The 27,253-nt window shown below is 44.9% G+C and overlaps 2 protein-coding genes and 1 non-coding gene across 4 annotated transcripts in view; 2 read left to right on the top strand and 1 right to left on the bottom strand.

The window, feature by feature from the left end:
• LOC126534403 (epoxide hydrolase 4-like) overlaps positions 1 to 27,253 on the top strand; it is a 67,516-nt gene that overhangs the window by 18,590 nt on the left and 21,673 nt on the right. For both annotated transcript variants that reach the window (XM_050181688.3, XM_055072868.2), the window contains exons 2-4: positions 2,458 to 2,686; positions 17,185 to 17,321; positions 23,449 to 23,561. In XM_050181688.3, coding sequence (XP_050037645.2) covers positions 2,498 to 2,686; positions 17,185 to 17,321; positions 23,449 to 23,561 — 439 coding nt within the window. In that variant the 5' untranslated portion in view covers positions 2,458 to 2,497. The remainder of the gene's footprint in view (positions 1 to 2,457; positions 2,687 to 17,184; positions 17,322 to 23,448; positions 23,562 to 27,253) is intronic.
• TRNAS-UGA (transfer RNA serine (anticodon UGA)) lies at positions 3,541 to 3,613 on the top strand. Its single transcript has one exon. It is a non-coding gene; the product is annotated as a tRNA-Ser (tRNA).
• LOC126522158 (uncharacterized) lies at positions 13,303 to 14,669 on the bottom strand. The gene has a single exon (XM_072289064.1). The coding sequence runs from the start codon at positions 14,581 to 14,583 to the stop codon at positions 13,492 to 13,494; it is 1,092 nt and encodes a 363-aa protein (XP_072145165.1). The 5' UTR covers positions 14,584 to 14,669; the 3' UTR covers positions 13,303 to 13,491.

Here is a 27,253-nt window from a genome sequence, read left to right as displayed (position 1 = left end):
CACACAAATGAATAATACATAGAGCGCTGTATTGCGTAAAAACGTTGTTAGGTCCGTAGAATGCCTGCAAGCTAGTAATTGCTTAATATGCATATTAGGCCGTAAAGCTAAGTGCGGAATAAACACGAACTTGTACAAACGCGCGCCTAGCAAGCTAACACGCTGAAGCACTTTGTGGCTGGTCAGTAAAGCAGTGTATCGTACCTGCTCTAAAGGCGTCGTAAAAGAAAAATCGCCGATTGCGCGGCGGTCATACGTTAATCTGATGCAAGTCTGGCCGGCCCCATAGACTGTTGCGGAATAGCGAATTATCACTCGTCACAATGTCGAAAAATGTTCTCACGTGTTATTGTAGCAAATTTCAAAGTAGCGACGTATGCAAGCAGTTAACAAGAAATTGGCAAGTAAACACCTGCAAACTTGTAGCGGCGCTTATAATGGAGCTAAATAAGGAATTAACTGCTGTATCGAAGTATCTTAAGGTACAATGAGTTTGCTAGTATCTTGTAACTCTTTCGCAAATACTTGTCGGCTGGGTGTCCTGTATTTGTATCTTGATACATTTGCAAATTATTTTTCGTCAGCTCTGGTAATCAGTATACCATCTTGATCCCTCCATGTGCCCATTCATGTTTCCTACTAATATCCCCTGGTTTGATTTTCATTAAGGCCGTTCCGCGTCAAGTGTCTCAGACGAGTGGCTTGACCGTCATAGATTTCTCCTTTAAAAATTATGGCACTTTACTGGCTTGCTCAGAGTGATTTCCTACAATAATTACGGCGAAAAAGTTCCCATGTCACGTGATGTGTCAAAGTTTGCTGAAATACGCGAAACATGCTTCTGCTATACATATTTTATATATATATATATATATATATACACACACACACACACACAATCTATTTCGGTGCCTAATGCTTGCCAACTTGGTATACTGAACTTACAAAGGATCGTCTTGAATACCCGGATGCGCTTTTTTGCGAACTTTGGGGAGAAAACGTCCCTTAAGAGTTACAAATTGGGACAAAGATCTACCAAATCGACCACTTTTTCTTGACAAACGTGCTATTGATTTGTTTGTTGTAATTTTTTACTACATCGCCTCAGAGCTGTATATTACAATAAAGTTATTTGGTCGCCAATACCATAAAGAATTCTTCAGAAATAAATTGCCAAAGGCACAAATAGGTTGGTTTCGTTCAACAATGTTCCACAATTTTCGCAATGAGGTACTCCTCGTAAATGGCTGAACAGAAAACATTAAAGAGCCCTTCTTATTGGCGCTCCATTTCATTGGCCATCTCATTTTGATTTTTTTCATTTCATCATTTTCACCTCATTTTGATACGAGGAAGGCCGCGTTACACTATCAAATTCCGCGCGCCGACTGCCTGAAGCAAGACAGCCAGTGTGCGTTGCGGCGAAGTAGTAGCATGAAACTGGGTGTCAGCTGGGTGTTAGGGCTGGGACACCCTGCGACAGACATGCCAAGCCAGAAGTTCCAGTAGGACTGCAGCACGTTTGCTAGCACCCCCATTCAGTACCGCCATGCAAGAAGGCACGTACTATGTTGAACAAGACAAGAACGACAGGAGTTATGCACTGACGCCCTTGAATAATAATGTAAAAAACAAACAAAACAGCATTGGGACAGTAGGGAGCGAATAGATGACAAAGGCGACGGCCATGGGGTGGCCTGTCAAACGATCCACCGCATTCATTGTGGATATAGTTGCCGTTCTTCGCCTCATCAAACTGCCAGAGCTGACAGTGTGCCGTGCGAAAGTTATATTGCAATTTAACCGATGCCGCACGAGGAATCACTTGCGGCCACTGGGAACCAGGTAGAAGGTTACGATGCCGATAGCGCATGATCGGGTGTGTCATGCCAAATTTCAGCGCGACGGCTTCGGGGTTCCGGCTTTGTGTTTCGCAGTTGAGACCGTTTATAGCGCGTCACGACTCTAAAGAATTGGCGGAACGAGTAGCGCACCGGCAAACAGTCGCGCAAAAATGATGGCCTGTATGCGCAAGCGGGTTTCATTCTAGAATTGTTCGTACTAATAGATTGCAGGAAATCCGGATACTAGGCGTACTGGCGAAGACGACAAGACAGTTGCAAAGAGCATTTACGAACGAGAAGTTTTGTGAATCCGCGCTCAGATACGCGGCTGTATGCAAGGTATTCGGTTCTGATCCAGCTCTGCTTATGCGCAATGTGAACAGCGTAGCCGTTACACATACGTAAGGTCATGGAGTGCATAACAAACACACTGCCGAATTGCTTAATCTAAAGAAATGGCAGGATTTTGAGAAGAGTACAGGCGCACGTAAACCCTGGGTGCGACGGTTGCAGCGCTTCAAGGTTTCCGACAATATGCATTTTCCCTGTGATCTTACCGTGTGAAAACCTAATCAGCTGTAATGCTGTAACTATCGTTTTTTTTTCTTTTCAGGCTGTCAAGGTTTAATATTGCTGGAAAAATTTGAACCAAAATGATTCCTGCAAGTGTTGCCAAACTCATCTTCCTTGCTATTGGGACCAGCATGTGGATCTGGATGGAGGCATACGTAAAGTTGCAAATATCGTGGTACGGAGACTCAATCCTCAAGCCCTTGGAAAGGAAAGAGCCTGTGGACTTTAACAACAGCGCCTACGGAAAGCATACAACGTTGAATCTTTCTGTACGTATTCTCTGCTACAAGTCGCCATCAGGGCGGAGCAGTGCTTGAGTTGATCGCCAGAAAAATTGTGTCCAATCCACGCTGTGAAGGTAGTTGGACAGCGAAGCTGCAAATGACAAGAACGATTACCCTATCCGGCGTAGGTTGAAATTATTCATGTGGCGACATTAACACGTACTTTACCAAATTATTAGCCTAATACGTTTAAACGGCCTGCGACTTGCGTAGCTACTTCCGGCACCTAGAAAGAGTGGACCAGGCAGAAGAGAAATTCGCCGCCCCCCCCCTCGCGTACCCTGCCATAACGCTGTCTTAACGCACATTAGTTGCTAGGCGGGTTCTCCCTTTACGTACAAAAGTGTAGTTACGTCACTCCCTGTTTCGGATGCTACAGTCAAGCTGTCCCCGCCGTGGCAGCTAGCGGTAGAATAACCTTAACCAGGAAGCGTATGCGGGTAGCGCTACGTACTTCGCATTGCATGTAGGCGCAGCAGCGCCTTATCATCACTTAGAAAAAAGGGTGTTACCCGAGGGGTCCGATTTTTTATTATTGATGTCATAAGAAGCCAACAAACAAAGACACCAAGGACAACACCTGGAAAATTCCTTGTACTTACTAATTGAAATAAACAAATTATAAATTATTGGAATTGAGAGTGGATGAAGAAACTACTCGCCGCAGGTGGCAGACCAGTTGCCTTCACCCAAAAAGATCACGTACTCGTGACGCCTGCGGCAGGAAGGATGTTCCACACCAACCGCCAAAGTTTGTGAGTGGTGGCGCTGCCTAACACTACCAGGTGTAGTTCTAATATTAACGCATAAATACCACAGAAAGTGGGTGGGAAGACGGCGCCGCGGTAGCTCAATTGGTAGAGCATCGCACGTGAATTGCGAAGGATGTGGGATCGATTGCCACCTGCGGCAAGTTGTGTTTTCATCTACATTCAATTCCATTAATTTATAATTTCTTTATTTAAATTAGTAGGTACAAGTAATTTCCCCTGAGCTGTCCTTGGTGTCTTTGTTTGTTGGCTTATTATGGTATAATTATCATCACTTATGTGGTTCGGATGGTTGTTTTGAGCTTGTTCTTTATTGGAAGGTATGCTGTTTTGTATGTTGTATGCGTGACTCCAAAGAATGTATCCATTCTTCGCTTCACTTGCTGAGTGCTTGTAGCGTCTGGTTTACAGGAGGATGAGGCATTGTATTTAGGGTATAAGTCATTGCTGTTGATAGCTTCTGTCGACGTTACGCCACTACGAAATTCCGGGATCCCATCCACAGAAAACTTCGCCGTAAAAGGGCCCCTAATAATACAACGAAGGCGTTAGCATCTCGATGAGCCTTCCGCGATTGGGCAAAAACTTTTTACCCCCCCCCCCACTTCGCCTGTCTGTTACACGACTTAACGAAAACCGCGATAGCTCCCCATTTGATATGATGCGTACACACCGATTATGCATCATGACAGCAAACAAAAAACAATATTCACTTCTGATTCCACGCTTTTTAGCCTATAACCCTTGGCTATTGGCCGAAATTTTTGGGCTTCACCCAATTCATCTGCCTGTCACGCGAGGTCACAAGACCGCGAAAGCTCGCCGCATCAAAGTGACGTGCACGCGTTAAAGATGCATTAATTAGCAGAATAAAACTGAATTTTTTTTCGAATAGCTGCAGACTGCCCCCTTCCGAAGAAATAAAAATGGCTGCCGCCGATCACTCAGGAAGTGGCTGTTCGTACCTGCCAGAGAGCATGGGTTTATTTGCGTAGAGTAAAACTTTTTGCGTGGCCGTGTAACGTTTTCGAGCACTTTGGGCACGTTTACGACCTCGGTTTTCAAGTCTTTTTTGCGGAGGATCCGTATTAGCGGCATTCTTAACCTTCCATTGCATGCCGCTGCGATTTTCGACAAGCCACCTCAAGCCAAGTAAGGGAAAGCGGACCAATCGCAGACGCTGGCACCGCCCTCTTCAATCGGTTATAGATTTTCAGTGCACTGGCTCGGCCCAACGAATCCCTCTCCACTTGAGCGTGCTCCTCGCCTCTTGTCAGCCGATTAGATAAGACAAGCCGCTCACTGTAGGTAGTGCTATTTGTTTTTAAAGCAAACAAAAGTGACCTCCTATAAACGAGGAGAGCGTTTGATAGGTCTGTTCAGACAACCCTGCGGGTCACCGCCCGATGCTTGCGTCGGCGGTTACGCAAATTTGACGTCAGGAGATTGGAATAAAAACATACTGGAATAGCTTTACATTATATGGCCCAAACATACAGAACAGCATACGTTTCAATAAAGAACAAGCAAAAAACAAGCATCCAAACCACATACTTTGTGATAGGGCGCACCTGATAACAATGTGAAGCACGCAGCTCTCCCCGCATAGGGTTCCCGGTAGAAGCTTGATGTGGGCGAGTTGGTTTTGCATACTTCAAGAAAAGAGCGCTAAGAAGACGCGGACTAAAAGAAGAACATGTACGACGGACAAGGCGCTACTTACAACTAAATGTCTTTTTCAAGAAACAGAACTTTAAATAGATACAACCAAGAATGGCCCATCGTGACATGACGACCTCCCTATCTCATTAGAAAAGCTATCTCTTTTTCGGTAAGCGTCACTGAAGGGCAGCTAGTGCACGTGCCCTTGGCCTTTGAAATGTAGAAAGCTTGTAATATCTCCCGTTCTAGTCTATCTCTAGATCGTGCCAGAAACCTGGTATCGCGAAGATACGGACGGCAATTGTGACGTTTACAGTGTACTGCCAGATGGCCCCCCGCATTGTTATTTACGGCCCAATTGTGCTCACGCGCCCTTTATTAAAACACCGTCCGGTTTGACCGATATAAACCTGTTGTCAACTTAGGGGTATCTCATATACGGCATTACTTTTGCAAGCCGTGTACTGCGCTGCATGTTTCTTAGAGCATGGTTCGGGTTTTGCTTTTGTCATCATAGGGCATATCTTGGCAAGCTTACACGGTACACTGAAGAGAAGATTAACACTGTGCCTTTGCGCCACCTTCTTGAGGTTGTGGGACACCCTGTGCCAATAAGGAATCACATGTAATCTCTTCCTATCAAATGGCGTTTTTGTGTTAGTGACCTTGGCCTCGAGCCGAGGGAAGGCGAGCAGCAGAAAGACGTACCTATACCTCAGGGTCTGCCCGATCCCGAGGAACGTGAACCCCGAGCATAACAAGGAGCGGAGGTTGGCGAGGGCCAGGGCTCTCGTGGACCTCCACGCCAGAGAAGAAGGCGCCATTTACGTGGACGCGGCGGAGTACCGAGGGAGCAGCGACGCATACGCGGTGGTGGCTGTCGGGGCATCGACGGGTGCAACGAAGACCGCGGCGAGCGTCCGGACTCGACAGGCGCACCGGGCGGAGGAGGTGGCCATCGCCTTGGCCGTCTCCGACCCCGGAAGCACTACAGTGTTGTGTGACTCTAGAACGGCAGTGAAGAACTACGCCAAGGGTAGGGTATGTAGTGAGGCTGCGCGCATACTGCGCAAGGCCGAAGACATCGGACGCACAAGCGCTGTGGTGATCAAGTGGTTTCCGGCCCACATGGGCAGTGACGTGTCGGAACGCGGGAACGTGAACCACAACGAGACGGCCAACTCGGCCGCGCGAGGACTAACCAACCGCGCAGCTGCAAGCACGGCCGACTCGGAGTGTTGGTCGCGGTGCAGTGCCAAGGACAAGATGACCGCCTTCAACGAGATCGTGAAGTGGTACAGACTTAACAGACAGACTATGCCGCCACCTCACCCGGGGCTTACCCGGAAGGAGGCAGTGTTATACCGGCAATTACAGACGGGGTCCCTGCTCACCCCGGTGCTAGCTAAACACGTGTGTCCGAGCGTGTACGCGAGTGACGTGTGTAGACTGTGCGCTAAGAAGAGAGCCACCGCGGCTCACATCCTTTGGGACTGTCGTATAAATCCACAAGAAGCCAGCGAGAAAACGACGATCCCGCCGCAGCTAGAGGCTGCAACGAAGATATATGACCAAGATACACAACTCAAGGCCGTCCAGCAGGTCTCGGCAGCTCTAGAGAGGCAGTGACCTCGCGAAACCGAGGAGAAAGGGGGCAGCACCCCGAGGAAGGGGGCGGCGGCCCTCTCGGATCCGCGGAAGTAGCGAGGAACCAAGCCCTCGAGGAGCACAATGCACGAGATTGACGTAGTGGCCGCGTCGCGGTAAAAGCTTGTCCTCCCTGCGTGGAGGGAGCCTAACCGACTCTGCAGGCATTTTCACTAAAGTTGTTCTCTCTCTCTCTCTCTCAGTGCCCTCTCTTGCCTGTTTGATCTTTTGAAGAAGCTTATCGCAAACGCTAGAGATCAAGAGTGAAGGGAAACCGGCTGGGCGTAGCCTTGAAACTTGGTTATTGAATCTGCTTTCTATTTTGTGGTTGCAAGATTTATTTAGCGCTTCTTTTAGACAAGTCATTGCAACTCCTCTTTTTACCAACTCCTCTTACCATGCATTAGTTGTGCTTCCCATGCACAACTACTGCATGGTAAGCAGTAGTTGTGCGGTGCACAATGTGGCATTCTTTGAGGATGGCTTCGAGGACTTCCGACAAGAAGACACGTCTCCGATCGCGGAACAACTCCTGTACGGGACCATGCCGCAGTATGAATTGGCGAAGCAGGAAGGCGGCAACATCACGCGCTGTAGCCGCTGGGAGGGCGGCACTTACGGCGTATCGCAAGAGGTGGTCAACAGCCACTATGGCACAGCGGTTACCAGCGACGTCAGGGGTACTGGCCTATACAAATCGATGCCGACGTGCCCGAACGGCCTGGTAGGAAAGGTAACGGTTTCACACCGGCTGGTGAGAGGTGCGGTGACGATTACCGGCGCTGAACACAGGCGCATGAGCGAATGAACTTCTGGCCGTAGCTGGACATCCTACGCCAGTAGTACCGCTGTCAAATGCGCTGCTAAGTTTTGAATACTCCAGAGAGTGCACATTATAGATCAGAGTGGAATGACACGCATATTTCAGAACGCAGACTGCGCGGTACTACTAGCAACCACTGGCGACTATGGGCAGTGTAATTGCGTCGGTGGAGTAGGTCGTCGCGAGTGGCGAAACGGTGCGCTTGAGGGCCGGAACGCGCCAGTGGTTGGTTGTGCCGATGGATCAGAGAGCAAGTCTATCAGCGAGGCGATCCAGTGACTCTTGCACAGCTTGGAAGCGATGGTACGACGGCCGATGGAAGAAACGGTAAGCTGGGATATGGAGCAGCGGGCATTGTCGTCGGGCAAGTGAGAGCGTGAGGGGGCGTCGGCGTCAGAATTCTGGCGGCCGCTACGGTAGAGCAGACGAATACCGTAGTCCTGCAGGGCGAAGTGCCCAACGGGCTAGGTGACCTGACGGGTCCTTCAGTGACGACCACCAAAGAAGTGCGTGGTGGTTCGTGACGACGTCAAATTGGCGTCCATACATACATGGCCGGAACTTAGCAAGAGCCCAGTTGATCGCCAAACATTCTTTTCCCGTCACGATGTAGTTACTCTCGGCTTTCGTAAGAGTTCGACTTGCCTAAGCCACAACGTATACGGAAAACCTCTGTTTGCGCTGCTCAAGGACTCCACCTTGGAGAGCACCCCTGGCATCTGTCCACATTTGGCGGAGAACGCTGTGCCCTGAAAACTCCCACCCTAGGACCTCGATCCCGTACCCTGCCATCTACCATGCCCCAGGACGCCTCCCAGCAACCACCTCCTCCTGCCCCAACTGCGTGTCCTGGTGTGTGCTGTCACCGCGCCTCTGCCATTTTCAATGGCACGGCTGACGCCGATGTGGAGGATTGGCGGACCAGGTACGAGAGGGACAGCGCGCATAACTAGTGGGACGAACCAGCCAAACTGAATAATGTGCTGTTCTACTTCGTGGGTGTCGCCTGCCTATGGTATAACAACCAAGAAGCAGGTTTCTAAACTGGTCCGCCTTCAAGACCGCCCTCGTCAATGTATTTGGTAGCCTCTTGTTCATGAGCTGTACGCCGAGCAGCGTTTGCGGGCACGCTCTCAGCAGTCGTCTGAATCATTCAACAGTTATATGGAAGACATTCTGGACCTATGGTAGAAAGCGAGCTCGTCCATACCGGAGTCTGATCGGATCAGTAATGTGCTGGAAGGTGTCATACAGCGTTTGTCACCTAGGTTTTACAATATTATATCACATCATATCTTCGTTACAGCAAGTTTGTACCACGTGAAAATGGAGGTTCATTTTAAGTTCCATGTGTGGTGAAATAATCACATTCTTGGCCTAATTTTAACCATTGCAAATAATTACTAAACCCTCGTTCTCTCCGCCTTTTATGAGTCATGCGAGTTTCATAATCGGTTTCTCCAGTGTCTTCAGGAAACTAAATGAGGCACATTGTTTATATTTGGGAAGAATAAGGGACACTTGATGGTAATGTGCAGGCTAAGTTCGAAGAGCGGGGACTAATTACGGCCTTTGCAGTAAAAAATTATGCTAGCGATACGGGCCCGGTTATAATTGTGTTTCACGAAGAGTGTAGAACTCATCCCGCTCCCTTGGGAGAACTCTTAGCGCAAACGACATTTAATTGAGCGAAAACAAGTGGGCGAGGGAAAGGGAGGCACAATGTTCATCTTTTGTCCAAGTAAAATGTGTATGAGTAAATTGCGCCCTTTGTAAATATTCCTTAACAATTGCTCGAAAGGGTTACATAAGTCTAAGGTTCCAAACGAACCAGTCACATACGCGCAACGCTTTCAGCAAGTATATGATTTAATAATAGGCAACTGAATTTCTTTTTTCATCTGTTGTAAAAGAAAAGGAAAGTCAGCTTGACTTGAAATTGCGTTGTGATTCTGCAATGTCTAATACGTCTACTGCGATTTCTTTCCGCAGTTTCCCACTCATTCGCGACGTAGGTTGGTGTTACATTTGAAACAGCTAGAGACGGAGGTTCTTAAATACAGGCATATTTGCCAGGCTTCCCGAACATTCGCCACCAGCTACTCGTGTACATCATTGAATCTGGCCTGGATTTTATGATGTAGGCAGACGCGTACATAAAGAAATAAATGTAATTCATTACTCGTGATCAATTACCGGTGCCTAGACATTTTGGGCATTGCTGCTTTGGCAATCTGTTGAACTTCGTCGCAACGCGCAACGTAACTGAAAAGGCATCATTTTCACAAATTCTATTTCGGAAGATTGGCCTAGTTTCAACAACTTTCAAATAGCGAGCGCACTTCCTTCTAATAACATACGCATTTACGGCACTTAGCCGGCTTTGAGTGCTACGTTATAGCAATGTTTTGGTTAGGACTAAAACACTGCTATAACGCAGGAATAATTGCCGACTAGGTGTCGTAAAGGCGCATGTTAATAAAAGGAAGCACTCGGTTGATGTTAATTACCAGTGAAAATTTGTTGAAATTATCCAAATCTTTTGAAATACACTTTTTGAAAGTGCGGCCTATTGAGTTACGCTGTTGAGTTGCGGAGAAGTTCAGATTTCCCAAGGGGCAATGTATGAAACTTATGAGAGTGGTTTTGCGGCCGTTTTTCCAGTTGATTGATTACTTATTTTACTCGGTAACTATCACTGTAATTTGATTACTTTTTTTCAGTAATCAATTACATGTGACTATACTTTATTTATTTTATTATTTTATTTATTTATACATACTGCAGCCTCGGTGAGGCTATTGCAGGAGTGGGTAGTGAAAAAAAAGGAAAGCAAGAAAACGAGATACAGGTACAAAAAAATATGAATATCAAGTATATGTAATTGGTTTCAAAAATTCTTGCATAGGTAAAGAGCGGATGCTTCCGGGCAGTGCATTCCAGAGTTCAATGGCCAGTGGAAAGAAGCTGTGCTTGAACATCTCCGTTCGGCAAAAGAAAGGGATAAGGTTGAGATTATGAGAGCTCCTAGTGATAGAAGGTGGACTAAAGTTCAAATAATTATTTAGTGTATCAAGGCGCTCAGAATGAATCAGCGTGTGTAAAAATTTCATGCATTCTAAGCGGCGGCGAGATGAAAGAACTGTAAGACCTGTAGCTGTATAATGGGAAGAAGGGGAAAAATCTCGGCTATAGTTGCGAAAAATGAAGCGCACTGATTTCTTTTGGACTGATTCTAACTTTTTAATATCGGATTTCTTATGAGGATTCCATATGATGCAGCCATAATCAAGAATGGGGCGGATAAGTGTTTTATACGTCATCAGTTTGGTATCCTTTGGAGCCTTACGCAGTGAACGATGGAGGTAACCGAGACGTCTAGAAGCTTTGTTACATATGATGTCAATGTGTTTCGACCATGACATGTCATGGGAGAAATGAAGACCAAGGTATTTAAATTCGGTTACTCTTTTTAAATCTTGACCATGGAAAGTGTACGTGAAAAGTGATGGAGACCCGCCGTGGTTGCTCAGTGGCTATGGTGTTAGGCTGCTGAGCACGAGGCCGCGGGATCGAATCCCGGCCACGGCGGCCGCATTTCGATGGGGGCGAAATGCGAAAACACTCGTGTACTTAGATTTAGGTGCATGTTAAAGAACCCCAGGTGGTCGAAATTTCCGTAGTCCTCCACTACGGCGTGCCTCATAATCAGAAAGTGGTTTTGGCACGTAAAACCCCATAATTAAAAAAAACGTGATAGAGATGGGCGTCTGGAGAAGGACATGGAAACAGTTTTAGAGAAATTAATGTTCATTTGCCATTCCTTGCACCACCTACAAAATTTTGCAAAGGAGTCATTAAGTAAATCATGATCCATTGGTGTGTTAATACTATGATAGAGGACGCAATCATCAGCGTAAAGACGAATAGTAACGGATACGCAATGCGGCAAGTCATTAATATATAATAAGAAAAGAAGCGGGCCTAAAACGGAACCTTGTGGGACGCCGGATGAAACACTAACAGGAGAGGAAATAGAGCCGTTAAATTGCAGACTGAGAACGCTGGGTTAGGAAGCTATGTATCCAACCAACCAGAGAAGGGTTATTTAGAATGGAGTTAAGCTTGTAGAGGAGTTTTGGGTGTGGGATGGTGTCGAAAGCTTTGGATAGGTCAACAAAACTGCCGTAAATCTGTCCGCCTAAATCTAATGACTGACAAATATCGTGCGTGAATTCGATTAGTTGGGTAGTGGTGCTATATCCGCGACGGAAACCATGTTGGTAATTGGATAGGATATTGTGGCTTTCAAGAAATTCCGTGATGTGTTTAAAAAATATATGTTCGAGTAACTTGCATGAGTGGGCAGTTAATGAAATGGGTCTGTAGTTCTGCAGAAGTTGAGCGTTACCGGATTTGTATATCGGAATGACCGTAGCAAGCTTCCAGGATTGGGGAACAGTGGAGGTGGATAATGATTTACGGAAGATAACGGAGAGGTATCTGCTTGTCCAAAGGGAGTAGCGAACGAGGAAAGAATTGGGTATGTCATCTGGGCCGCAGCTCTTTTTAGTATCTAAATGGAGGATCATGTTCAGAACACCTGAGCTAGAGACGACGATGTCTTCAATAGGAGGGTATGAGTCATAGCTAAAAGGTGGAAGTGAAGAGTTATCCTGTGTGAACACGGAATGAAAATACGTGTTAAAAGCGGAAGCAATCGTGAGTGAATCTGAAACTGCCACGTCCTTAACAACTAAACTGTTAGTTGTGCTGTTACTTGGCATTATCGATTTCCAGAACATACGAGGGTTTGTTTTCATTAATTTTGGCAAAGTAACAGCATAGTAGAAATCCTTGGCAGATGTTAGTTTCTGGCGCAGTTCCTTCTTGGCTTCATTGAACTCAGTAATTTTGTCAGGATTACCATTTCTTTTAGATTTGCGCAATCGCGAAACACGACGAGATAAATGCAGTAGTCCTCTTGTCATCCACGGTGAATTAATATTTTTCTTTTTTGTTTTCAGGGGAACAAATTGGTTAATACATGTTTCAACAATATTCTCAAAAAACCGTACGGCAACACTGACATCATTGTTCAAAGATAATTTATGAAAGTTTTCAAACGATTCGCTAAGTGTGTCGGTAATTGCAGCATCATCGGCGCGGCTAAAATCCCGAAAAGTGCAGTACTCAATCCGCGGTTTGGGAACAATACAGCAAACCGAGAACAGTACGGCTTTGTGGTCAGAAATCCCGTCAGTAACGCAGCACTGGAAGCCACCCTCGAAAAGACTTGAGCCAAGAAAAACTAAATCTAGGACAGCCGTTTCCCTGGTGTTCTCGTGGACAATCTGTTTAAGACCGAGTGATAGGGAAAGGCGCAGTAATTTTCTTGAGAGTGACACGTCGCCGCTGGTAATGGTGAGAGAAGGCCAGTGAATGCCTGGTGCATTAAAATCTCCCATAAGTATTATATTTGATGATTTCAAATCATGCAGAATGTTGCTAAGAAAAGTGAACTGATCACCACAAGAGCCAGGAGGCCGGTAAAACACTCCAATTAGCGCGGACGACCTTTCCAAATGAATCTTGCACAAAAGCAATTCAATTTCACATGGGGTTTCAAGGACTGAAAACTTCAGGTGGGACTGTATATAGCGGGCGACACCGCCACCTCTACCATTTGGTCTGTCAACTCTTACCAATGTGTATTCAATTAACGCAACTTCGGAGTCGAATATGCCGTCATGTAGCCATGTTTCCGTAATGCCTATAATATGGGGGGAATGAGCAGTTACTAGACAGATGAAGTCGGAAAATTTATTGAGAAGGCTTCTTGCGTTAATATTTAATACACGGAGGTCATTGGTTTTGCGACGAAGGAGTCAAGGCGGAGAGGCAGGTGCAACGCTATTTAGTGCTGTATTACGATGTACTTTCTCTAATGTATTAGAAGCGCTGTTCCAGTTATAGCGAACTTTATCAATAAATATATGGTCAAACCGTATGCGGACCGTGCACCCGTTGTTCCTAAAGCTCTCAGACGCTTCCCAAAGTTTCTTGCGGATATTCTGGACACGTAGTAAAAAATCTTCCGAAATACGGTAATCGGTTTCCTTTAGCTTGTGACCACTTTTTAATACCGAAACTTTCTCCCGGTAGTTCAGAAGTTTCATAATCACGGGTCGCGGACGGTCACGCGAAGGCCTTCCAAGACGATGGCATCTTTCTATTTGAGGACAGCTCATTTTAAGTTTATCCTCAAACCATTTCGCAATGTCTGAGGACAGGCGTTCATTATCTTCATCGGAGGATTCTGGCAGACCATGTAAGATTAAATTGTTCCTTCGAGCACGGTTTTCTAATTCATCATTTTTAGTTGAAAGGTTGTGAATTTCGTTTGTTAGACGTGCGAGTTCACTGTTAAGGCTGTCGCTTGGGACGGCAGGCTTATGTGACGAGGACTCTAGAGCGGCCAGACGCGATTCGATAGTCTCAAAACGTGTATTAACAGATTGTTGAAAGTATTTAATTTCGGCGATATCCTCAGCTAATCTTTTCTGCCCGTTCAAAAGCTCAGCGAGCATTTCAGACACCGATGGTTGATCATCAAAACCTTGCGAAAGGCTCGGATTTTTTTGGGAGCGAGGACCAGGATTGCTTTCAATGTCACCACTCTGTAACAATCTACTAATACAAACAGCGAGCTGCGAGTACAAAGAAATATAAGCAAAGCATCTGCGAGAATGGTGTGGGCAAGGGAGCAGCAGTAAGAATCGGTCATCAGAGCGAATGCAGCAGGCATTCTGAAAGTAACATACCTGCGTAAGAAATAGGCAGCGGGTAAGCATGATGCTCGTACTGCTGCCACCTTGCCCACTGAAGAAGGAAGGATCCGGCTGGGAATTTATAGGCATGATCGTTGACGTCATGGGACTGGTCTTGATTGTGAGTGGACGGTTCAGTGTGCCAGCCATGCCAGGGCTCCGAGCACGTGTGGTGGCGGTCAGATCAAGAGAGTCATCCGGAAGGGAGATAGGACAGTTCGTACAGCTGCCAGCGGAATCACCCAGGGATCTTGATGGTGGCGGCGAGTGCACCAGAGCTGCTGCCACCTTGCCCACTATTGAGAAGATAGGCAGACACACTTGTATTTAAAAAATTGAATTTCGTGGAAACTACCACAGAACGCCCATCGTCCTGCCACAACACAACTTCACGAATGCTCGGTTCAGAAAGGCACACCCGGGAGCTCAGTGTTTATTTCGTCACTTTAACGATCCACCAGATGTTGATCGAAGATATTTGTAGACGGAAGACATTTCTCGTTGAGCAAGATTGTGCATCTCTCGTTGAGCAAGATTGTTCACGATTGTGTAGCAGTCCAGATTGAGGGTGGGCAGGGCGATGGCCACTTCCTCGGCCATCTCGGCATTTTGAGATACGATGCTGGCGGCCCGTCTTGATATTCAGATGCGTCGACGAAGGTGACGCCATAGGTTTTAATGAGGGAGGCAGCCCTTGCCTTCTGACGTTCTTTATTGTAGTCCGGGTGCATGATTTTGGGATAGGGTCGGCATGTAGCCAAATCTATACGTCGCGTGGAATGAGGTATTTGTCTCCATGTTGACGGTGGTAGGTGATGTCGAGTTTAGTTAGAATGTGCTGGCCCGTTTCTGCGAGGGTGAGATGCTCCAGGTGAGACCGACGCTGTGCTTTGATTAATTCATCGAGGGTGTTATGGAGTACTAATTGGAGTAGAAGTTCCATGTTGGTGTTATTTGGCAGTCACAAGGATTGCTTGCAGGCGCCGCGTATAACGATGTCCAATTAGGTCTTTTCTGCTTTGTACCAACTATTGAACGCGAATACGTACGTGATGTGACAGGCGACGAACGAGTGAACAAGGGGCCAGAGGCTTTCTTCCTTCATGCCCTGTCGCCGGTTGGGCACCCGTTTCAGCAGCCACGACGTCTTGGTCCTCTGTCGGAAGATCTTGGATATAGCTGTTGAGTTAGCGCCGTTGGCTTCGATGGTCATGCAGAGGAACCGGATGGTAAAGACCACGGGTATGGTTCCACAATCCCTTATGTGGAGTTAGATTTCTTCGTAGTGCCGTTTGTGCGTAGATCCTAGTTGTGGGGGTCTACTGAGCGTAGGGTGGTATAGAAAGAGCTCTGACTTGTCGGGGGAACATCGAAGTCCCATGCCTTGAAGATAATCTTTGACGGAATCGATGGCGTCTTGCAGAGGGGTTCCAAGTTGCCCGTCGCTGCCCGTTGTTGTCCAGATGGTAATGTCGTCGGCATAGAAGGTGCAGGTGGATAGATGACACAGAGTAGAGAATTTTATTTACTCGCTTGAACATCTAAATAAAAAATTACTTCATTGTCGAAGCAAACACTAGAATTTCTCTTGTCAGATTTATTTGCCCTCCTTTCCCTCCTCTCATTGCAGCACAGCCAGTGGGACTCAGTCATAGTTAGCCTTCCTGTCCCCCTCTGATATATCCCTTTCATTTATCCCTTTCATTCTCCTCCGCATGTGTGAACAGAAAGCTTTTAGCTAGTCTAGAAAACAACAACAATGGGAATTACGGTGTTATCACGGAAGCTATACCTTGCTTGGATGTCTGCATGTTTTAGGCTTGGAACTGATTTCACTGATTTCTAAAGTGTCATCTGCTGCATCTTCAGCGGACATCTACATCTGCATCTACTTTGGACACTCCCTGGGACCAAGACATTACCTGAAGAAACACTCAAAAATGACAAGCACTGACAAATTTTGAAGACTATGAGCGATAGTATCAGGAACATTTCATTTCAGAAGTTCATGCTGCAGTATTTGAAAAAAATAGAGCTTCCATATATACACATAAATTTTAAAAAATGTGAAAAAAAGTTCAATGCAAAAAATGCAATCAGGGCTATTTGCAGACATATCTTAGCTCGGCATGCCATCATCCATTGAACTTCCACATGTGCTAGAAAGATGGACTTGCTGGAAGAAGACATGGTAGAAAGGTTAGCTTAGAGAAATATTTATGGACTAAGTAGCGTACTAGCGAACCAATTGCATTCTTATAAATATAATTTTTCAGACAGTCAGTAGAAGTGGAACTGTACGAAGCTTAAAAAAATGTTTTAAAGGATGCATACCACATACTCCGAAGAGCAAATAAAATGTGGACAACTCCGTGCATTGAACCTTGCCTTCCGCAGCATTTACACATTTTGCTTGCATGGGTATCCTCCACAGAATAATATCACAGATATAGGAAGCTACAGTCACCCCCTCCCCCCACTGACTTGCTACCAAACACTCCGAATACATTCGTGTTCTTCCTAGTCCTCCTGAGAAACATATCGAAGGCAAAAAGGAAAGTGAGTATGGCGCACTGCTCAGGTGAGATTTTCAGAAAAGGTCTGCTTTTCGCTGCCGCACATCAGAGAGCTTAGGCCGTGCCTATTCCTATGAGAAGACGAGCTACTAATACTTCTTGAATTACCGGCGTATGACATTACTGAAAACGGGAAAGTGTGCATTTATGCTACAATCAATACGGAAATTTTCAGTCTATTACAGTTCACTATGTGTCAAAAGGCTGTGACAACAAAGAGGATAATCGTTCTATACTTCTCTTACTGCACGGATTCCTTGACTTCTGGTACATCTGGAACAGGCAAATACCTATACTGGGTGAGGAATTCTGGTAAGTAGGCTTATCATATCCTTATTGCGGCACGAGCAGCTTGCATAGCAAGTAGAATGCAGATGTTACCTTAATATTGTGAAATTCAATGACGGCAAAGAACTGTCTTTCCAAAAAAAAGTTTGTGAATGACCACTTTTCTCGCCAGAACATCAGGGAAAATCTTTGTATGCCTTAGATGTACACGGTATTGGCAGAACTGTATTTCAACAGAAGCAAATCAAGCACCACGATCTGCGATATTTTCGTGTGCTGAAAGCGTAGAAAACAATGCGTGGCCTTGGCCGTAAGGATAGCAGTCACTCTCGATTATGTCGCATAAGGAGGTTCCAATGTCTCGTTGGAGAGCTTCCGAAAAAAGAAAGCGCTAACAAATTGACCCGCTTCACATCGGCAGCATTATTGGTCATTCCAAATTCAACTGTCATGCTATGACTCGAGTCACAAATTGTCGGGTAGTTAAAGTTGCATTTTGTGCTATTACTATAATTGCAAGAAGTGTACGTATGCGAAGAAAGATTCGACTATAACACTAAGGATTTCACAAATGGCATGAAGAGATTATTTATGAAAACTGCAGGTCGATATTTCTTTCCACAGTATTTATCAAACTGATCAGCAACATTTATATTTCAGTATGTCTATTTTCCGAAATTTGTTGGCGCTGTTTGGCGCTATCTTGCCCTTGGCCCAATAAACGCTATACATCATCATGAAGAATTGAATATTGGGGAATACATTTGAGGGCTTTCTTCGCAAACGTTGTGCCATGAATATATCAGCTTTTGAAATAATAATAATAAGAATAATGTTTATTTGCCATCATACATGTTAGATGGGAGGGTGGAGGGAAAAAACCTGCTCGCAGGCAGCTTGACGAGCCCGCAACCCCTGGTCTCTATATTTTGGCAAGCACAGCAGCACATCAAAAGCACACAAACAAAACAAAGCAGCAGCAGCTGCTGCTACTGCTACCGGCAATACAAGCTACGGAGTAACATGAAGTCATTGCGAAAGGAAGTATCCAGAATCAAGCACTACACATAAGGCGAAGATTCTAGTAAGAGCAAGAAAATAAATCAATGCTATCTAATTTGTACGTGTTCAAAAGAGAGGGTAATGTGTAGGATAAACGCTGTTGTCCGGTAGTAAGATGAGGAGTATTTACTAACCAGCTTTCTGCATATCTAGTTGGGTAGTATGCTAATTTGTTTTGCAAATGTGCAAGAAGGTGTAAACTATTGAGGTTATGCCTTATTTCTGTTTTGAACTTCACGCTCAGTCGGTACTTTCATAAGTTGTGTATACTAATTATTCTGGAATTATGAAAAAGTTGACGTGTGTGGGATCTGTACAGTGCATTATAAACATGACGAATGTATTTATCCTGCAAAATATGAATACATTGCAGGATAGAGGGCGCTGAAGTTCTTCATGGGAGTTCACAGTAGCTTCAGTGAGAATACAAAAGGGAGTTATAAAGAAGCAATTTAGTTCGTGTTGATAGCTGATCCTTTAATCGGCCTATCATACCGGCGATTGGGGCTATCTTTGTCGTTGCATAGTTTATATGATTGTCCCAAGACATATGACAAGAAAAAAATTGCGCCCAGACATTTGAAACTCGGTACAATATTTATGTTGCGGAAGTTCAGTACTATGGGTTGGTGTGGCGGAATGATTTTGTTAAGTAGTCGGAAAATGATTGCCTTAGTCTTCTGTTCATTTATATGCATAGAGTTTGATATTGCCCATTTTCCTAGTGCGGTCAAGGTATTGTTACATGCGGATATCATTTCAGATATTTTTTTCCTTAGAAAAACATAGTAGCATCACCTGCATAAATAATAAATCTTACATCAGGATTTGCGTTTACAATGTCGTTAAGGTACAAATTAAGGAGGAGAGGTCCTAGTATGCTGCCTTGTGGTACACCAGTTTGGATAGATTTAACTGCAGATCAGGAACTCCGTAGCTGAACCACTTGCTTTCTCTGGGGTATATATGACCATATTAGTTGTAAAGCCTTACCGGGAACTCCATATTCATGTAACTTTTGCAATAATATGTTGTGACCACCAAGTCAAAAGCCTTTAAAAAATAGACAAATACGCCAAGTGCCATACACGTTTTTTCAAACTCTTCAAGTATAAGTTCTTTCTGTGCAAGAAGCGCCAGTTCAGCTGATTAATTTTTGATGAAGCCATTTTTGATGATTGATGTGAAGTAAGCAGTTCGTACTTGTTAATGAATTTGGATAAACGGAAGTGCAAAAGTTTTTCAAAGACCTTCGAAATCACAGGTAGTATAGACACCGGCCTATTGTTGCCCAAATAATTTCGGTTGCCTTTTTTATATATTACAGTTGCCTTTGCTATCTGCATTTTTGTCGGAAGGACCGCTGACGTTATGCATGCATTAAATATGTTAGGAAGACTTGGTGCTATGATATCAGCGACATGTTTCACAGGTCGCACCTGGAGGTCATCGGTATCACGGCATGTGCTGCTTTTTTAGGCTCTGCATCACAGATATTATTTCCTCAGATGTCGCAGGCTGCAGAAATATCGAGTCACTGTTTGGAGTATTCATGTATTCTAAGGCATCGGGCCAGCCACTGCTTGCTCCAGTGTTACAAAAGAAATTGTTAAATGCGTCAGCTAAATCTTTTCCAGGTAATTCTTGGCCATTGACTTGTAGTTTCGAAGGCGTGGTGTGAAGCTTACGGCGGTGTAGGGGCATGTTCAGTCGAGACTACAGTAAATCATGTCTGTCATGTTCCACGTTTACAAAAGAAAGTTGTACTCTTTTCGTGCGCATCTCAGTTTCTTGGTCAGTATATTTCGGTGTTTTTTTTTAAACATGGCTAGGTCACGAGGCGTTTATTTCCTAAGAAACGTTGGTAAAGCAAGTCCCTTAGTTTTATTTCGTGCCTTAATTCCGTTGTTACGGATGGCTTCCGTATTTTACGACATCCGCGGCGAGACTTCAAAGGAAAATGAGGAAAATTTCACTTTTTAAATTGATCAAGAAATACATTACACCCTTCATCTGCGTCAGTTAACTGGCTTTCATTTGTCCAGTTAGCCTTTAGAACCTCATCGCGGAACCTGTAAAGTGTAGTATCTGTTATTGTCTGATAGTACATTTCCTCATTATTGTTTGTCTACAGTCTACCGCCATTCACACAGAGGGACACAGGCAGGTGGTCACTGATATCATACGGTATCACTACAGATTTTGTTGTACATAGTGGTGAGTTTGTAATAAGAAGGTCTAGTATGGAATTGGACTCAGTAGTGATTCGAGAGGGTTCAGTGATTACCTTGTCGAAACCATTCGAAGTGATAACAGTACTAAAATCTCTTGCGCGTTAGTTATTAGAGCCCATATCGATGTAGAAGTCTCCGCCGGCAATTAGAACAAAATTATTTTCAGTAATAAACATTAGAAAAGAGTCATAAAATTCCAAGAACTTAGTAACGCTGCCGTTCGGTGGGCGGTAAGAGATAGAAAGTACTGTTTTGCCCGCATGCAGGGTAAGCACTTCAAAGTCAGACGTCATCAGGCAACAACGATCCACAAGTTGACATTCGATATTTTCCTGAACCAAGATAGCAACTCCGCCTCCTCGCGCATCCGCTCTGTTTGGGTGGAATGTTTTGTAATGCTCCAGCCTAAAAACATCTTGGTAATTTGTGCACCAGGTTTCGCTCCACAGGATAGCTGAAAATAAGAAATTAAATTCAGCAAACATATCTTCTAAGGGAAACACCTTGTTTCTCACAGAACGGGCATTTAGAAGCAGGTAATAACCGTGACATGACAGCATTCAGTTCATGTCGCAAATAAAAGTGCGTGCTCATTACAGTCGATCAGTTCTCGGTGCTCTTGACATGTATGGCTTCGGCTCCATCAGTTTTTCGCAGCAGAATGTTAACCTTCAGATGCCAATCGTAGCGATAGTCCTTTTCTTTGGTCGCAACCTTTATCGATCTTAGTAGTTTCTTATCATGCCGAGTCATGTTTTCCGGAATGTACACACGTGGTGCATTCTAAGTTTGCTCTTATTTGCCAACTATGCGTCTCTCGTGGTTTGCCTTGCAAATCGAGCTATAATGCCTGCAATATTATCTCCTTTAGAGGGCAGCCTGTGAACGGAAACAACATCACATGGCGTGATGAGTGGAACCTCAAGTTTTTCAGCGGCAGTGTTTAATAAAGCAATTAGGTCCTCATCCGGTACCGCTGCAATTCCATGTATTTACAAATTTTGACGTCGACTTCGGAATTCGAGTTCATGCAGTTCTTGCTGGAGTTTTGCTTGCACGACTTCATTGGTATCATCTACCTGTTCTAGGCCTGCAACTCTCGCTTTCAGTGCTTTTATCTCGGTATCTTGTCGGTCTATTTTTTTTTCAAATTCATCAAACTTATCCAACATGAAGCCGATAGCTTGTTCCATTTTCTCAACTGTTTGTTTCATGGCAGGTAAGCATTCAAGGCTTTGCTTGATAGACTCAAGAATCAGCTTGATATCAGTGTCAAAATTACTGTTTTCACTATATCTGGAATGCTGCTAACCGCAGCATGTCGGACAAGGTCAAGCTTTTCTGTCAGACTCTTTTTTGTCTTTGTAGGATTTTTCAGTCAGTCCGGCGCATTTAACGAAGTGGTATTTACGGCTACAATCAGCGCACTTAACATTCGCTTCTTTAGTGGAAATGGTCTTTTCGCACGATGCACATGCGTCCGACATTGCAATAACAGTATTGTAGTATCACACGTCATGCTCACGGATCACACGTGAAGATAGTGACAGTGGCAGAAGCAGAAACGGCGGCAAGAACAAAGTGTAACCAAGGCGAATAACCCAGTGCATTTACCTGCAAATTCACAGAGGTAGAGGTACAGTTACGATGTATACACGGCGCTGCTGCTGCTGCCAAATGGCTTCCTAGTCAAGGGACGGGGTTTGTTTGCGGCTGGTTGAATCCTGAGGTGCTTTTGCGCAGTCAAGGGCGCCGCAGGGCAGGCGAAGAACGATGATGAAGGCTGGCGCTTCGAAGCAGCTCAGTAGGAGTTCAGAGATCACAGGCAATACCCAGAGGCACGAAGAAGACCCGACTTGAGTGTAACTGCACGGCTGAGCGGTAACTGCAGGTTCACAGAGGTGCAGTTACGATGCGTGCACGGCGCTGCTGCTGCCAAAATGGGTTTCAGGTCCAAACTAGACGATAGTACACTTGAATAATGGCCATGCTTTAACTTAGCACCTCTACACAGGCGGCATCATCTGGAGTTTTTCGTTGCAGTACAGAATTCTTAACACACATTAGCCGAACACTGCAAACGGTGTTGCACGTGCCTCACTTGCTTCCAATTCCATACTTTTGTGAAAAGCACCAATTTGCATGTGAAATCTCTCTCAGCTGTAGAACCCACAAACGCAACCATGCCTGTGTAACTGACTTCTACATAGTGGCCTTTATTTGGTACTTATTGTCAATGATGGCTCGTAAGCGCTCGTAAGCACTAACACTCGTAAGCGCTGAATCTTGAGGCACTGAACATGATAGTTTTGGGCACATGCTCTGAAGTATTGGTGTATACTCTTTAGCTAACATACTATGCCATTTAGCTAAGTATACCGTAAATACAACAAACGCCCTTTGTTGAATTTATGTAATACGTTGTTTTTATCATTTTGCAATTGGCTTTATATTGCATCTTGTTTTGTGTTCCACATCAAAATTATTACACAAATCAATGCTTGCACTACGGCTGCTTCCAGTTGAATGAACAAAATTAATTTTACTTTCGCTGGTACATTGGCACCGCACCTGGAGGCATTCCAAGTAATTATTTTCTTCGGCTCCCAGCCACCGTAAGACAATATAATTATGTTGATTTCAAAAGACAAGAATTCCAGAAGAGCAATCGCAGTGCCTTCTGTGTGCGCGTTCTACACTGTTTCAAGCGTACACGCTGATTATGTTGTCCGCATGTGGCAAACTAGAAGAAAGTAAGGACACGTAATACACACTAAATGCTAAGTAGCTGCACACAGCACTTCGTTCTCTTCAAATTCCTTTAGGTTGTTTTGATGTTCTCTTTTTGATAACAGTGTTGTGGCTCCTGACTTACGTGGCTATGGTCTTTCTACAAAACCGCTGGACCCAGAAAAATGTGTCATGAATTTCCTGATCAATGATGTGAAAGACCTGTTGGACGTTATAAGTGAGTGTGAACATGAAGCTGTTTCACTGTCATGATTCCTGCTTACTACACTACTGGCATGAGCTAAAACATAATAAAAGCTCGTATTGTGCAGTAGTTTTACAATAATTCAGGATTTCGCATATCATGTTTTGTGGCACATCATTAGCTTTCTTCTTTGTGTAAGTACAATTTTTGTCTCCCAGTTTCAAGTCTGTTGCTCCCGACAAATGTCAATTAATGTCAACATGTAAGTTTCCAACGAGCATTTGTATGTTAAAGTAATCTTGGGGGGGGGGGGGGGGGGTCTCCACTGCGATAGACTCAGTGGTGGAAGATACTGAACAGCGCAGCTAATTAAGTTTGCAGGACTGCAATTGGGGCCGCTTTCGTCTTGTAATTCTATTTCATATTATCGCTTTTTTCACAAGGCCGAAACCTCTTTAAAAGGGGAACGAACAAACACACATGAGAAATCACGAATTACGTTTATAAATTATTGAGTTGAATTAGGCTAATTGAGGGAATAATAAGCGGCATCCTCGTGCCAAGATTTCAGCGCACACATAAAATATTGTACTTTCAGGTGTATACAACAGTGGGCAATTCATCCTCACGTTCAGTGCCAAATAAAGCAACAACACATTAAATTTATTCAATGTCGGTGGTTGTCATAAAAAAATAATTTTTTTGTGAAAAGCTTTGAGTGACATTATTTCTTAAGTAAGATGGTGCACAGTTAATTTATGATTGACAACTTTCACGTCGTATGTTTAGCTGCTCATATTATTCTTGGTGTACCATTCCCTTAAGCGTTCGGGTGTAAAGTGTTCAGGTTTTCACTAAAAGCCTGTAGAATACATTACTGGCGACCACGTGCCGGTCGTTACATTCGGTCAACGCAAAGTAAAAAAGCCAAATGTAATACTGCAGCTTTGCATCGCTGTTTCCCTAACGTGCTAAACCTGTGGGTATGCTTCATATTGACTAGCGCGAGAGAGAGAGATAAAAGGAAGGCAAGCCACATTGACGAAGGAACTAAGGAAACGTGACGCGCGTATTCATTTGGGTATCATCACCTGAGCTACTATTTCACCTCTCCAAGCATTATTCTTGACAGGTTGGCGGACGTTCGCGCTGATCGTCTGCTAGAGTTGGTCTTAGGCGAAACAACCATTCGTGGAAAAGCTTACTGATTGCTGGAGTAGAGCTTCCAGAGGCAATAAGTCTAACGGCATCGCACTGCAGGCTTAAATTGAAGAGGAAACAGAACGAAAAGATGTGATAGCTGGAACAAGTTTGTGATCCGCCTAGTGACGAGCTGATCCACGTAGATAAATAAAAATCCTAGTAACGGCTGCTTCGCAGAGAAGTCCCCAAGTCATGCCGCCAAATCCACATTATTCCGCCTGGGGCCGAACATACGCAATGCTGTTATATGTGTAACTTATGTGAAATAATTTTAAAAGTGCACCACTGACATCATCCTGTGAAGGATTAATTGAGACGCTTTCTCTACGCACAGCAAAGTGCCTGACACCGCAGCCGTAAGTGTCCTTCCTGGTAGCGCCGGCGGTGGTGTTGGCAACGTACGGTGTCAGAGAAACCCGTATTCAACGTGACATTTTAGTGCAGTAGTGCGGCTAGCTGGAGGGACTAGCATCGGCTTGGTTGGCTTGTTACTTCAACTTCATGATATCTCCGAGCTACTGTGTGGCGCACTATGTTCCTTTGATAGATAATCACATCGAAACCTGTAACTTCAATTTCAGAAGCTTCCTTTGAGCTATGTCGGTGTAATTGGACGGTTTACTTAGGCCTTAACCCGCAATAGTTTAACTTTTACCAAGCATTATTCCAAAAATGCGCAGCTTTGGGGATACTTCTATGTATGTGGTTTAGGAGATGTTCGCGTTTTTAATTAGCGCCAGCTACTGCTTTTCCCATAGATATATGAAATAAAAAATTAGCGTGAATACATTAGAATCAAAAGTCAGTTCCGAACCACAGTAACACAAAGGTAGTCACAAAAGCACACTAATGCCAACAAAAACCGAAGGTCAACTCAGAAGCACAGCCGCACAATGTAGAGTCAATAAGGGCAGTAAGGTCAACACAAACTCTGGTCATATAGCTAAATTAAAATCAAGGCACATAAATGATGCATTAGATTTAAACGAGGGTACATGAATTCTGGCGTTGAAGTGGCCAAAATCGGGTTAAACTAATCACATAGAGTGTGCTTATCACATCTAAACACTCTACTGAATAGTTTCCGAGAATATTGCACACTTCTAGATATCTTTTAAGGGTTTGTAACGATCGTATCTGAAAAAAAAAATACGTTGGCCAAGGACCTAAGATTCTCCCGAGGTTGAAGCGACTGCGGTCGAAAGGCATTAAATCACGTGCTTAACGTTGTCTGTGTGTGTCGCGTTGCGGACATTTTAACAGAAGACGCTATATATTTTCATCCACATGGCCACAGGTACGTTCCGGACTGTCAGCTCTTAAAATTATTTTGTAGGAAATGTCTTGTATTTCGTATTTCGTATTTCGAGATATATATATGTATATATATATATATATATATATATATATATATATATATATATATATATATATATATATATATATATATATTGCTACGGCATGAGCCGGGCGAGCAGAGGAAGAAGACGTTAGCGTGTGCAGCCTCGGGACGCCATCTTGACTTCACCATCAATCTCGTCCCTTAAATAAAGCCGGTTTAACATTAACCGTTACAGTTTTGTAGTGGAGGTGTGGGGTACTTCGACCAAGACGACGGAGCTGCTGCAGCAAGTGCCACGCCGGAGCCGACGCCTCGCTCGACTGCCCCCAACACCACTTGAGATTCCGATGTCCCACAGCGGCGACCAACAGCCTTCTCTGGCAGCTCCAGTGCGAACAACCGGCGCCTGGATGCATCAGATGGAGCCCTGCCCTTTCTCAGGAAAATTCGGCGAGGACGTGGAGGAATGGCTCACCCACTACAAGCGTGTGAGCAAGTACAACGGCTGGAACACCACGGCTCAGCTCGACAATGTGGTTCTGTTCCTCACAGACACTGCGCTAGTGCTGTTGAGGCAATCCTGACGCTTTGCAGAACGGTCAATCCTCGAATGTCCGAAGAGGACAAGGTTGGACACCTTCTCAAAGGCATAGCCGAGGATGTGTACAATTATTTAATCGGAAAGGAGAGTCTCGCCTCGGTCGCCGACCTCATCAAGCATTGCCCCACATTTGAGGCCTTGAAGCTGCGCCGTATCACGCCTAAGTTCGGCAGGTTAGCAAATGTCACAACGGTGGCAAGCGTTGAAGACAATGACAACTACAGTTTTCAATTTGACTTTGCGGCCACTATAAGGCAATTTGTTCGCGAAGAACTTGAAAGACACACCAAAGGGGCAGATGTCGAACAGCTTGGCTGGGCTCCCAACCAACCTCAAGAACATGCATCTGCTGTGTCCGCATTGTCTGCCATGCCAGGCGTTGCAGAGTGTCGAGCCGATCAGCTGGCGACAGCACCGACGTACCTTTCCCGACGACGTGACGCACGATCAACGAACTCGTCGAGCTACCACCACGAATCGGAATTCGGAAGATCGCGTTTATTATTGGTAGCGTCCCAGGGTTGACCCCGAGGTTTGCAACGTCGGTCGCGCATCGCCTGTGTGTTACAGCTGTGGCGC

Source organism: Dermacentor andersoni, chromosome 7 (assembly GCF_023375885.2).
Source record: "Dermacentor andersoni chromosome 7, qqDerAnde1_hic_scaffold, whole genome shotgun sequence".
In the NCBI taxonomy this organism is placed as follows: Eukaryota; Metazoa; Arthropoda; class Arachnida; order Ixodida; family Ixodidae; genus Dermacentor; species Dermacentor andersoni.
The sequence above is the reverse complement of the archived record's forward strand: the minus strand, read 5'-3'. Positions and strand labels throughout refer to the sequence as shown.